The sequence below is a fragment of the Toxorhynchites rutilus genome, chromosome 1, assembly GCF_029784135.1.
Source record: "Toxorhynchites rutilus septentrionalis strain SRP chromosome 1, ASM2978413v1, whole genome shotgun sequence".
Classification (NCBI taxonomy): Eukaryota; Metazoa; Arthropoda; class Insecta; order Diptera; family Culicidae; genus Toxorhynchites; species Toxorhynchites rutilus.
In genome coordinates, this window is record NC_073744.1 from 7173983 (window position 1) to 7186138 (window position 12156).

Consider the following 12156-nt stretch of genomic DNA (forward strand, 5'->3'; position numbering starts at 1 on the left):
ATATTATTTTCTTCAATATAAAAAATTGTTATGGAGTGCCGAAATCGATTGACGCGAAAAATTCATCAATCCATCATGAAATGACTGAGCAATAAGCGTTTGAAATTGGACAATTTTCACGATGTGCTCGATTTTAGATTTTCAATTTGTACCCCAATATGTTCCCGAAAGACGTAATCCTACGTCAAAAACAACATACAGTGGTCGAACTCCTCCGTAATGGCTCGAACAATTTTGATGAAATTATACACAAAAAAATGGTAATCATGAGAATAGGTTGTAAACTATATATGATACCGCTAGGATACCGATTACCATATATTCAATACCGATTAGGATGCATTTTTCTTTTTTTTTCATCATTTCGTTTGAGGCCAGGCACATCGCCGGCGATTTGGATGTAAAACGGCACAATTAATTATTGAAATTCTTCAATTTACACATGCTCGGATTCGAAATGACAACCACGCTATTGTCATCAATCCTGATAAAACACCAGCTGGAGAGCACGACTCGGCTGCGTTTCCTACGACACAATCAACATAAGCGACGTGAGGAAGAATACATTCACTTGCGACATGCTATCATGAGCTACGCCGATACAGTCTTTGCCATTGCCAGGTCAAAATGCAATGTATTGTTATAACATTACAGTGCGTGTGTTCAAACAGAAGAAAGGAAGTCCGAGCCGATTCGTTCCCACATATTGCTGTATGTATTCGCTTGAGTGGAAAAAGCGAGGATTACCTCATACACACATATTTAATTTGGTTAGTCGACAAAATGTGCCCTGAGCAAACTACAGTTCAATTTCCTAAGGAATTCCAGATCTGTTTACTGATCAAATACTCCCCAATATTCTGGAATCCGAGCCAAGATTACCCGAACGGATCACAATTCTGCATTCTGTAATTCGTTCGATTCAAGTCTAATCGTGCTGTGCAAATGTGGCAACCCAGCCACGCAATTTGAGATAGACTACATTGAGCTCTGAGTTCCATTTCTGTGAAGACAAGAATGGTAACGGATTTTCGAATGAAATTAACAAGCTTTTAAAACAAAAATATAAATGAAAATTAGTTCTACAATATCAAATATGTATTCCATGTAAAAAAGTAACAAGTTCTCTGCAAGAGTACTCTTATATTATGGATAAAATTTCGGAGATGAAAAGAAATTTATTTTAAAAAAAGTTGATGAGTCTGGGCCTAGGGGTACGGACGGGATCTTGACATAGGACTGTGATTGTGTGTAGGCTTGGCTTGGAAGGAAAGAGGTGTAAGTGACTTGATAGTTTTCTCTTCATCAACTTTTTCATTGGTTTATAACTCAACTGCAAAAACGTTCCAATTTGGGTTTGATATAGAATCCGATAGATAAGGTTCAGACCTATCTTACACATTGTCAAATACAGCTGGGAATGTGTTTGTAGCGATGTTATGACCAAGAGAGAGAGTCGATGATGTCACTTGCACCTCTTTCATTTTGAGTTTTCCATTGCATTTGAATAGAGTTTTTTTTATTGTTCAAAATCGGTATTTTTTTCTTTTTTTGATACATCAAATGGAAGCCCTGGAAAAAACACGTTTCCTGTATCCTTTGAACGAGTTAGATGAGATAACGTGGTAGAATCCGGAACCACATTCTGTTCATAAGTGTACAGAAAATTAAGCCATTACCACCCTTTTCTTCTGTTCATTGAATTATGCAGAAGAAAACAAAAAGTCATCATGTATCATTTTTAAAAACAAGTACAAATTAAGAATCTACATAAATATTATATTAGCCTAAGTCAAATAATTCTATGACTACAGAAATATATTATAGATAAAAATAGCATTTTCTCCTTCGTTGCCACGTTGTCCGAAACATTGTTTGTAGGGGATTGTAATAACTTTATAGCCAGGTAATGTATATTGGGTATCTTTTGGTCATGAGTGCTCACTTGGGAAGTTCGTGTAGCTGCTGTAGTGAAGTGATCTCATTGGGTGCTAAGTTCTGCTTATGTATAGGAAAGGAGAATGTGCATTCGAGGAAGTGGAGCGAGTTTCTTAGGAAGACATATATGGGGAGCATAATATTAAGAGCGCGACTACTCAAGCTATCATAATCTGATATGCCTGAGTATACCCTTTCGATCTTCTAAATCAGCAGCCAGTTAAATTCATTAATTGCATTTTTTACATAACCGAACAACATGCTCGATATTACGACTCTAGGATGTCACAGTTACATGAATTGTTATTAGCAAGACCTATACGATAATGACGTGAATTGAGCACGAATTGATTGGGCAACATACAATACAATAACTGATAAATGCCTATTATCGGTAAATGAAGAATAATTAATTATACGCATCAACTCACATTATGAGATAACGCCCGAATTTAGGCAGGAAGATTGCTCGTTGCGTCGGGGAGGGAAGCGAGTGGTTAGTGCAATCAAAGCGAAACATACACATTTTAATCGTCAAATTGTTAACTTTTTTTTACTATATTCACTGTTCATGTCTTAAGCAAAAAAAAATGCTGGATAAATTTCCTGTCTAATGGCATAAAACACAACATATGTTGTAATAACGATTTTGAGTAATATGCGTTTGGAAACTCTTAATGAATCGTTACATTTTTCGTAGAGTGACCCCCCTATATAGAAGTCAAAGACCTATGTCAAAAGTTAAATTAGGGTGGCAGCGAAAATGGTCATGTGAAATTTCAAAAACCGACCGCGTACATTTTGTTTATTGGCCCAAAAAAAATTATATATGGTGTTTCAGCTCAATCGGACAAGATTTAGGGGTGCCTCAAAGCGCTCAAACTTTTGATTTTTAGATACTCGAAAATCTTACAAGTGGGCAGTGAAGGAAATTTGGAAAATTGAAATTTTATTTTCGATGCCAAATGACTTAAAAATGCATGAAACATCGAGATCTGGTGTCATCACGAAAAAAAATGCTGGCCGAAAATCGACCTTTAGCCTGAGATGCAATGAAAGTATGGAAAAAAATTATCGAATTTAACCCTTTGCGGTCGTATTAAATTTGGGCATGGGTGTTGTACTGGTCGGAATTATTTTTCCTTGAAAAAGCAGTAATACATGCAAGATTATGAAAAATTAACTTTTTTTGTGAACTATATATATGTAGTAACCCTTTTGTGGTCGTTTGTCTGCTCTCAGCCACCATAGCAAGGAATCATACTAAATACTGTATTCAACGATATAATAGTTTACATTTTTTGTAAACGAATGTCTAGTGAACCTTTTTCACGAATCCATAAGGAGTTTCTATGAATAATAGGTAACGGTACTCGGTGTGAACAAAATATTATTACCGTGGATGAATAAGAAGAAAATAAGAAGGGAAATTAATTCCGACCGCAAAGGCTTAATTTAACAATGTATTTTAATGTGATGTTTTTATATAAAAAAGACTTTGTTTGTATGAGATTATTCAAATGACATGAGACATTTATGCAAACAGTAATTCTGATAGCAATGTAATAGCAATCTTTTCCATCACACCAAAGTGTTACAATGGCTAAATTCTGCTGTTGTGATTTCTGTCCCACATTCCTATGTATTCAACGCACTGTGCTTTGTCTTGTGTGGGTGACTACTTTGTTTGATACTAAGTACCAGTTTTCAGAATGCACCTCGGTGCTGATGCGCAACAAGATTTTTGTACCCAGTTGAGCCAGTTCGCCAGAGGGCATGTGTGCACAAAGAGTGGGGACACATGCCCTCTGGCGAATGAGCACACTCCGAAACACAGATGAAATGTTTGGTTGTCAGCGCCGTTCTTACGCAGAGATTTGCGCCCAGTGTTAAGCTGAGTTTTACGCTGAAATTTGCGCCGTGCTTGCGCCGTATTTCTATACTGCGCGCTTGAAACTGGATTGCTCTCTCTGTTGAGATATTTTTCTTCATACAAGCGTACGGTTACGGTTCAAATGGGGGCGCGCTGTTGTTTTATGCTTTGCTTAGAACGAGCGAAGACAAAGCGGGCGCTAGAATTTGATGTATATGTGTTTGTGTGTATATAGAATGAGACGCGCATCACACAAGTGAGAAGAAATGTTTAGTATCTGAGTTCTGCGCCGGGTACATTTTGGGCTGTCGTGCTTATGGATTTTGTGCCCTTCGCACCAAGATAGAATACGAGTTTGAGCGCACGCTGATGAAAATTAAGCTCAAGCGCAGCGCTGCGTTTGTTTTCTGAAGACTGCTAAGTACCATTATCTTTTGCTCATAGAAGCACTGTGTTGATTCCTGAACAGGTTCACTAGACATCAAGCTTCGTTTGAGAAAAGCATTAACTGATACTTGGTTGGGTAAAATATGAGATTAGCATGATTTCTTGCTATGGTGGCTGAGAGCAGACAAACGACCACAAAGAGTTCAAGAATCGACCATGTGCATTTTGTTTATAGGCTCAAAACTACGACCTTAGCAAAATTTCAGTTCAATCGGACATTATTTGGGGGTGCCTCAAAACTCTTTTGTTTGAGAGGCAATGAAGGTATGGAAAAAAATAATAATTATCGAATCTCGACGTTTCATACATTTTTAAGTCATTTGGCATCGAAAAAAAAATCGAATTTCCAAATTTCATTTACTCCCCCTTGGATTTCTTTGTCCCCCCTTGGATGGACGATTTTCGAGGAAAAAAAATTAAAACATTGAGCGCTTTGAAGCACCCCTAAATCATGTCCGATTGAGCTGAAACTTTGCACAGGTAATTTTTTTAGGCCAATAAACAAAATGTACATGGTCGGTTTTTGAAATTCGATGATGAAATTTTTCCCATACATCCATTGCCACATTGTGGTACATTGTGGATGCAACAATTGTACATATCATTGGATCATCCAATTTCCGTTTTGTTTCTCCCTCTCATAACGGAGGATAGTCAGTTATACCGAGAGCATAACAGTACAACGGTGATAAGTATATTGCATCTTTTGTACGAACTCTCAATCAATACAAGTAATTGATTAATAGCACTACATTCGCGGTCCTTACTTCCCCAAAACATTGCTCTGCACATTATTGATTGAAAGCGGTTCACCTTGTCGATAACCTCGGCGGCTGTTGTTATTGCAGAAAACACCATTGATATCTCCCTCATCCTGTCCGAATTTTACATCGCTCGCACGCTGCCAGAGATGCAATAAAGTTAAGAACAGAGAAAGGTCATTCGTTGACACCGTCGATTTTTGATAATCTCTTCGGCAGAGGTAATTATAAAGGGTGTGTCACATCAAATTGCATCACGGAAAAAACGCTATAGAAATTCGCCCAGTAGACCGATCCTTTTGAAAATTTTAGACAGTAAAATAAAAACTATTAAACAACTTTTGACATTTTCTTTTTATTCATACTTCGAGCCCAAGCCCGTATGCTCGCACCTTCCTCTTTACCCCGTCCATAAGGTTCTGTACAACGTCAGGTTGTAGTTTTTTTTGAACAGAAATCCATTTTCTCTTGAAGTCCGCCTCCGATTTGACAACTTTTGGGTTCTTCCGGAGGGCCTGCTTCATAATCGCCCAATATTTCTCTATTGGGCGAAGCTCTGGCGCGTTGGGCGGGTTCATTTCCTTTGGCACGAAGGTGACCCCGTTGGCTTCGTACCACTCCAACACGTCCTTTGAATAGTGGCACGAAGCGAGATCCGGCCAGAAGATGGTCGGGCCCTGGTGCTGCAATAGTGGATCCATGGTAAGCGCTTCTGTAGGCACTCCTTAAGGTAAACCTGCCCGTTTACCGTGCCGGTCATCACGAAGGGGGCGCTCCGCTTTCCGCAAGAGCAGATCGCCTGCCACACCATGTACTTTTTGGCAAACTTGGATAGTTTCTGCTTGCGAATCTCCTCCGGAACGCTGAATTTGTCCTCTGCGGAGAAGAACAACAGGCCCAGCAGCTGACGAAAGTCCGCTTTGACGTAGGTTTCGTCGTTCATTACCAGGCAATGCGGCTTCGTCAGCATTTCGGTGTACAGCTTCCGGGCTCGCGTCTTCCCCACCATGTTTTGCCTTTCGTCGCGGTTAGGAGCCTTCTGAACCTTGTATGTACGCAGGCCCTCCCGCTGCTTGGTCCGCTGGACGAATGAACTTGACAAATTCAGCTTATTGGCGACATCCCGGACCGAACTTCTCGGATCACGTCTAAACTGCTTAACTACGCGCTTGTGATCTTTTTCACTGACGGAGCATCCATTTTTGCCGTTCTTCACCTTCCGGTCGATGGTTAGGTTCTCAAAGTATCGTTTTAGTACTCTGCTGACCGTGGATTGAACGATTCCCAGCATCTTACCGATGTCCCGATGTGACAACTCCGGATTCTCGAAATGAGTGCGCAGGATTAATTCACGACGCTCTTTTTCGTTCGACGACATTTTTCCAAATTTAGGAAAAATTGACAGTGAAGCATGGCCAACGTGATCTATACACTCTTATCTGATTATAAGCGAAAGCTGAAGATATAATTTCTAAAAATTAAATTTCTACAGTGTTTTTTCCGTGATGCAATTTGATGTGGCACACCCTTTATGTAGGGAACAATTCAAGTCGTCTCTTTGGAAAACTCTTGCTAGCGGGAGATTTTTCTTTTTTTTCGAGAGCTAAGTTGAAAGGCACTTTCTTCACTTTCGACAGTTTTATTGAATTTGTACTTTATTGTCTTTACAATACAAATATGTCCGATTAATCATTACAAACTAATTTTACATAATAATAATATGTTTTTCTATCATGAGTATTCGAATATCCACATTTCTCTGTGACTTTTGTTGCCCAGCAACAAACACAGAAAATTCGGGAGCCCTTCCCCTCTTACATCCTAAGTAATGTAGTGCAAATATTCCCGCACCTCACCCCTCACAATCTATAGAATCCGGATTCTAAGCCTAATCACACTCATTCATTCGTCGATTCACACAACCGGTTTTTATTTTTTCGCAAGTCTATTGCTTCTCTCTCCATCACAAAAAAGAATGTATGCACACAAATCCTCGACAAAACTCGAACCCGCTTATCAGCTTATTACTATTCCCCCGCATCTGGCCCTATCATCCCACCGGTTCGTGATCATTGCACTGGCGCAGCGGCATGTGGCATAGTTCGCGCCCGCTGACGCTTATGGAGGAAATTTTTGACCGAATTGAACGGCAGCTGGAAGTGATAGTATGCGCAGTAGGGTAACGGATCCCAATAGACAAACAGGGCCTCCTTCTTGTCGATCACGGTTCCGATCAGCTGCTGGACGGCATCTACGCTCGGTCGACGAATTGCATTCATCACTGTCTCGTGGATCCAGTAGCGTCCGCCATCTTGGACGAGTGGTCCCGAGTTCTGGCGATTGAAGTGTGGACATGGTTTGCAAATGACTCGCGAATGAACGCCAGTGTAGCAAATGTAGGGAAGCGAAACCCCCACCCGGATACCCAGCGGTAGAATCTCTCCATTGGCATTACACTTTGACAGCCGGAAACAAATATGTCCATTCAAGGGTCGCTGCAGCCGAATTTTGCGGAAAAAATCCTTCAACCAGTTCTCTATTTCTTCGTTATCTTCCGGAATAAGACTGCGTGTGTCGTTCTGGATAGCACAAGTCACATTCGCAACCACCTGAGAGTCTTTCACTGTGGTGCAAGTGACGTAATGTGCCCCAATCACATCTCTTATGACAACCCACTTCTGTAGCTCACTGATCTCATGGTTCAACTTCAACTCACGACGGTTCAGCGGTAAGATATATTTCGCGTGCTCCAATATACCCAGCATTCCAGAAGAAACCATGACATTCCGATAGCCGGTCAGCCAACCGCTTTCGTACAACCGATAGAGGTCTTCCTTGGAAGAGATCACTTGGTGAGGCGGTAGAGCGATCTGGTTAAACTCACATTTCTTCATCACTTGCAATATATCGTCCAGCACTGAAGTCTCTTGTGCTCCCGGGATGAAACTCGAACACCCGCGAAGTTCCAGGTGTGGTTTGGCCAGAGAGTCGTAGTGTGCCGCACTGGTTACACAGACTGGGATGTAATGGGAGGGCTGTTCTTTTTCGACAATCTCACACAATGCAGCGATGTATTCGTTGGCCGTCTCCGGTGTGGGTTTCTGGATCGTATAAAACTTACTCACAGCCGTTGAGAACCTGGCGAGCCCAAATAGTCCCTCAAACTCGAAGACGACCACTCGTACTCCGGATTTGTAGAAATTTCTGGCCAAATGTAGCGATTGAATGGTGCTTCCACAGCTAATCAAAATGGTCCGCTTCTTCCGATTGCGTTCGTGTGCCGGAGTGTGCAGAGCTACCAGGATCCATTTGAGACAGGCCAGTGGGAGAGCAATGAGCTTCCAGAACATCCAGAGACAAGCGGAAAGCCAAAAAGCTGGAGTTGCGATTAAAAATGGTCGCCACGAGAGGCGCATCAGAATCCGGAGCACCCTCTGGGCTATGGCGATTATTAGCAGTGGCCACCACAGGATCAAGCGTAGAACTAGTCTGATGTTCGAGATACGATACTTAGCAGCTGGATCGCCGTGGTGCACTTGCTGGCCATTGTTGGGCGACAGTAAAGGTTCCACGGAAACCGGATCAACGGCACGATCCTCTGGGATCAGCATGAATGTGCTGGAGTAATTCCTGCGTAGTGTTGATGGCGGCGATGAGGACAGCGGCGAGCTTGGCATCGGTGGTGAGTTGTGTCTCGATGCCACCGGAGTCCACCGGGGGCTAGTGGGAGCTGTTCTTGAGTACAGCTTGATTAGATTATCCGCGTTGTTATTGTTGGAGAGGTACATACTTCCACTGCTGTCACTACGACTCCATGGGCCAAACATTTTGTCCTTGCTGGCAGAAGGCATTCTGTTTCTCAAGATGGTAAAACAAGTTCCAACTTAACTCTCACTGTTTTCAGATCATCACAAAACGGTATTCCAAAACTGTAGGGAGGATTTCACGTACGTCTGCAGTATGTGATCCGGCGATCGATTTAAGACTAATTGTGATGCGAATTGAGGCTGCCTATATAAAATCTCAATGCGATAAGGGCATGTTGGAGCGAAGAATCAACCGAAAGGGACGGTACATGAGATTGTTGCTGTGGTAGTGTTGATAGTGCTTCAAATCAAACTGGAAGAACCAAATCGAGAAGAAGGCAACCTGCTGGCGGTGTGAAGTGGACACGCAGAGCGGTGTACATTGTTTTCCCGCACTTTGGACCGACTCCTATCAGTGTTGGAAGACGGAGAAGCTCCTGTTCACCGGGGAGTGCTTCAATTTGTTTCCTCAGTGAAGCGGAAAACAAGTTGCGCCGCAACACGTGGATTGCTCCAAAAGTAGCTCGGAACTGACCGTGCACACGGCTTGTTTATAGTTCCATAGCAATCCGTCGGCGCCGATAGTGCAGTATCACGATCATTAGCCATGATTTTGGGTGATGATCATGAACTTGAAATTTCGCTCCTAGCTCCAGAACCGGTAACATTTGCCCTGCGGTGGTGTTATCAGTGTTGGCGGTTGATGGAAGAGTATTTTTAGCGCCTCTCACCGGTATGACCTTGTTCTTATCGAAACAATGCTCAAATATGGAATTAGTTTGATGTGAATATACAAACATCGCTCAGCCAGGATCGGTTTGGTTGCTGCAGGGACTCAGGCGTTGTTGTTGTGTTTCTGAAAATGATCAAACCACGCTGAGGAATCATTAAGTCGTTTGGATAGTTGGTGAGATGCTGTTTATTTTATTTTCGCTGATTCAGGAATCTCGTTCAGACGTCCGACATATAGCGGCTAACAAGAATGAATATTTTCTTGGACATCGTTTATTGAGGCACGATAATATAATGAATATTGAGTGTGCAACTTAATTCGTTCCATTTTTTTGTATGAAAAACAAATTTATTTGAATAATAAAATTAATTAAGGCTTGAATCGTTTAGAATCCTGACCACAAAACCAGTTGTACTACATGGGCTGAAAGTCCCGGAATTTTTAATGAAAACAATCGTTTTTTGGGCAAAGCTGTATTTAATCCTCAACATAGTTTCCTTCGAGGACAATACACTTTGTATAGCGAGTTTCCAACATGTCGATTCCCTTTCTGCAATACGAAACGTCCAAGCCTCCGAAATATGCCTCAGTGCCACTCTGCGGACTGCCCATTGGACTCAGGACAGTGGTAATGGATCCACGTTTCATCCATTGTCACAAAACGTAGAAAGAAGTTCACTCGATTACGCTTCAACAACGCCAAACCGGCTGTTGAATCATCAACGCGCCGCTGTTTTTGGTCCACGGTTCACTTTACGATTGTTCAAAACAAGTCGATGCACTTGTTTTACGATTTCTGGATTCGTAGCCTCTTTTGGCCTTCCAGAGTGAGGTGCATCTGCGGTGCTTGTACGGCCCATTTTTCATTCACTAAACCACCGATAAACTGTTGTTCTCGAAGGAGCAGAAGTGGAATAACATATCATCAACCACTGCACTGATTGTTCATGAGTTTTTACCATCAAAAAACAATGTTTGATCAAAATACGATATTTCTCTTCTTCCATTCTATATACAAATGCTCAGATTACACTTAAACAACTCTAGTTTGTGAACAAATAAACGAAATGTCATGAAACTTAACACATAAGCTAGTGACAGATGAACCTCTCGAACTGAATCTTGTTCATTGTCAGTGACGCCGTCCGTTGAAAAATCCCGGGACTTTTCAGACCTTGTAGTGTGAGGTCGTGTACACCGCTGGCCAAATAAGGATTGTATCGAAAAGTAGTACTCTACATTTAACACGTTATTACACACAAACGGGTGAACTTTTTTTTGTCGTGTTTACATGTGTTTACATGTTAAAAATCGAAATACAAGCCATTTAGTAGCGGTCATAAAATTGTTTTCGAAATGTTACGGATTGATTTGGAAACTAAAGAGAAATCTTTGCACAATTTTTGCACCGAAAAGGGTGTTCCATACCACAAAATAGCAAAAAAAAATCTAAGTTTGCTCAGAAACTGTTAAACGAATCGTCGCAAAGTTCGGTAATGAGTGTTCTTTCGAGGATCTCAGCAGAAGTGGCCGAAAATCCGGACCAAGTAATCCCGAACCGTACCGAATAGTTGTTATTCGTGATTTGGCCAAGAAGTTCAAAACCAGTGTTGGGATGATTCAGCGGATTAAACAGAGACATGGAGTAACTAGATCGCGCTAAAACAGGAGCTCGAAAGCTATATGAGCGTATTTTGAACAATCCCAACCAGTGCATTTTTATGGATGACGAAACATACGTCAAAGAAGATTCCAGAACGCTGTCGGGACCTCAATTTTATACCAAATCGATTGGACAGAGTGTACCATTAGTGCGTACGACTGTTGCGATGGAAAAATTCGGCCAATAAGTGCTCGTTTGGCAAGCCATTTGCACGTGTGGCATACGGTGACCGGAATAAATCGCCACAGTAAACAACTGCAACAGAAACAACCGCTTAGAAAAAGTGTAGTAGGCTAGAAATATTTGGCGCGGGAAAAACATCATGTGCCTCACATTTCTATTATAAATTTATTCTCTTGTTCTCGTTTTTCGAAATTTATTCTGAGGACAATGTAATGGGGACGAAGTCCCCATTTGGCGAGGATAAGGAATCGAGGCGGCCCATGCCGCCAAGATGACGCAATCCGAGTCCACCGCCGACCCGCCGTCGGAAGCGGCGGTGTCTCGCACGCAAACCTGGGATCCACTGATTGCCCGGTTAGTTTGAAACATAGGATACGATCCTTTAGCAATGTCCGACCGAGCTCTAGCGAGCGTCGGACGGTATACGTCTGCCCGGGGCGTTACGTTTGCCTGGGGCGATACGTTTGCCCGGTTAATTCTTGTTTTGAAATACAATACCGCGCCACAATATTTATAGCCTACTACACATTTTATAAGCGGTGGTTTCTGTTGCAGTCGTTTTCTGTGGCGATTTATTCCGGGAACCGTGGCATACGATCGTAAACTTTTTCCACAAAAGGGGCTATAAATGCTCAAATTTATGCGGAAGAATGCTTGAAGAAGAGACTGCTTCCACTTTATAGGAACCTCGTGCTTTCTATAAAGTGGACGCAATCTCTTCTTCTCTGTTCTGTTCTGGCCGGATTTGGTAT

The 12156-nt window shown here is 42.0% G+C and overlaps 2 protein-coding genes across 3 annotated transcripts in view; one reads left to right on the forward strand and one right to left on the reverse strand.

Moving 5' to 3' along the window:
* Positions 1 to 6638: 6638 nt before the first annotated feature.
* Positions 6639 to 9019, reverse strand: LOC129762809 (uncharacterized). Of its 2 annotated transcripts, XM_055761348.1 has the most exons (2): positions 8810 to 9019; positions 6639 to 8749 (listed from the first exon to the last, which is right to left on the reverse strand). In XM_055761348.1, exons 1-2 carry the CDS (start codon positions 8868 to 8870, stop codon positions 7089 to 7091), a joined length of 1722 nt encoding a protein of 573 aa, XP_055617323.1. In that variant the 5' UTR covers positions 8871 to 9019; the 3' UTR covers positions 6639 to 7088. The 2 variants fall into 2 exon arrangements, with proteins under 2 accessions (XP_055617323.1, XP_055617322.1); XM_055761347.1 differs by having other exon boundaries at positions 6639 to 9019.
* A 2433-nt stretch (positions 9020 to 11452) lies between these two features.
* LOC129762811 (zinc finger protein 771-like) overlaps positions 11453 to 12156 on the forward strand; it is a 51109-nt gene continuing 50405 nt past the window's right edge. The window contains exon 1 of the mRNA XM_055761354.1: positions 11453 to 11990. The gene's annotated coding sequence lies outside the window, so the exon portion shown is untranslated. The remainder of the gene's footprint in view (positions 11991 to 12156) is intronic.

Excerpts from the sequence above, each read along its gene's own strand:
- LOC129762809 (XM_055761347.1), bottom strand. The coding sequence starts at position 8,870 with ATGCCTTCTGCCAGCAAGGACAAAATGTTTGGCCCATGGAGTCGTAGT.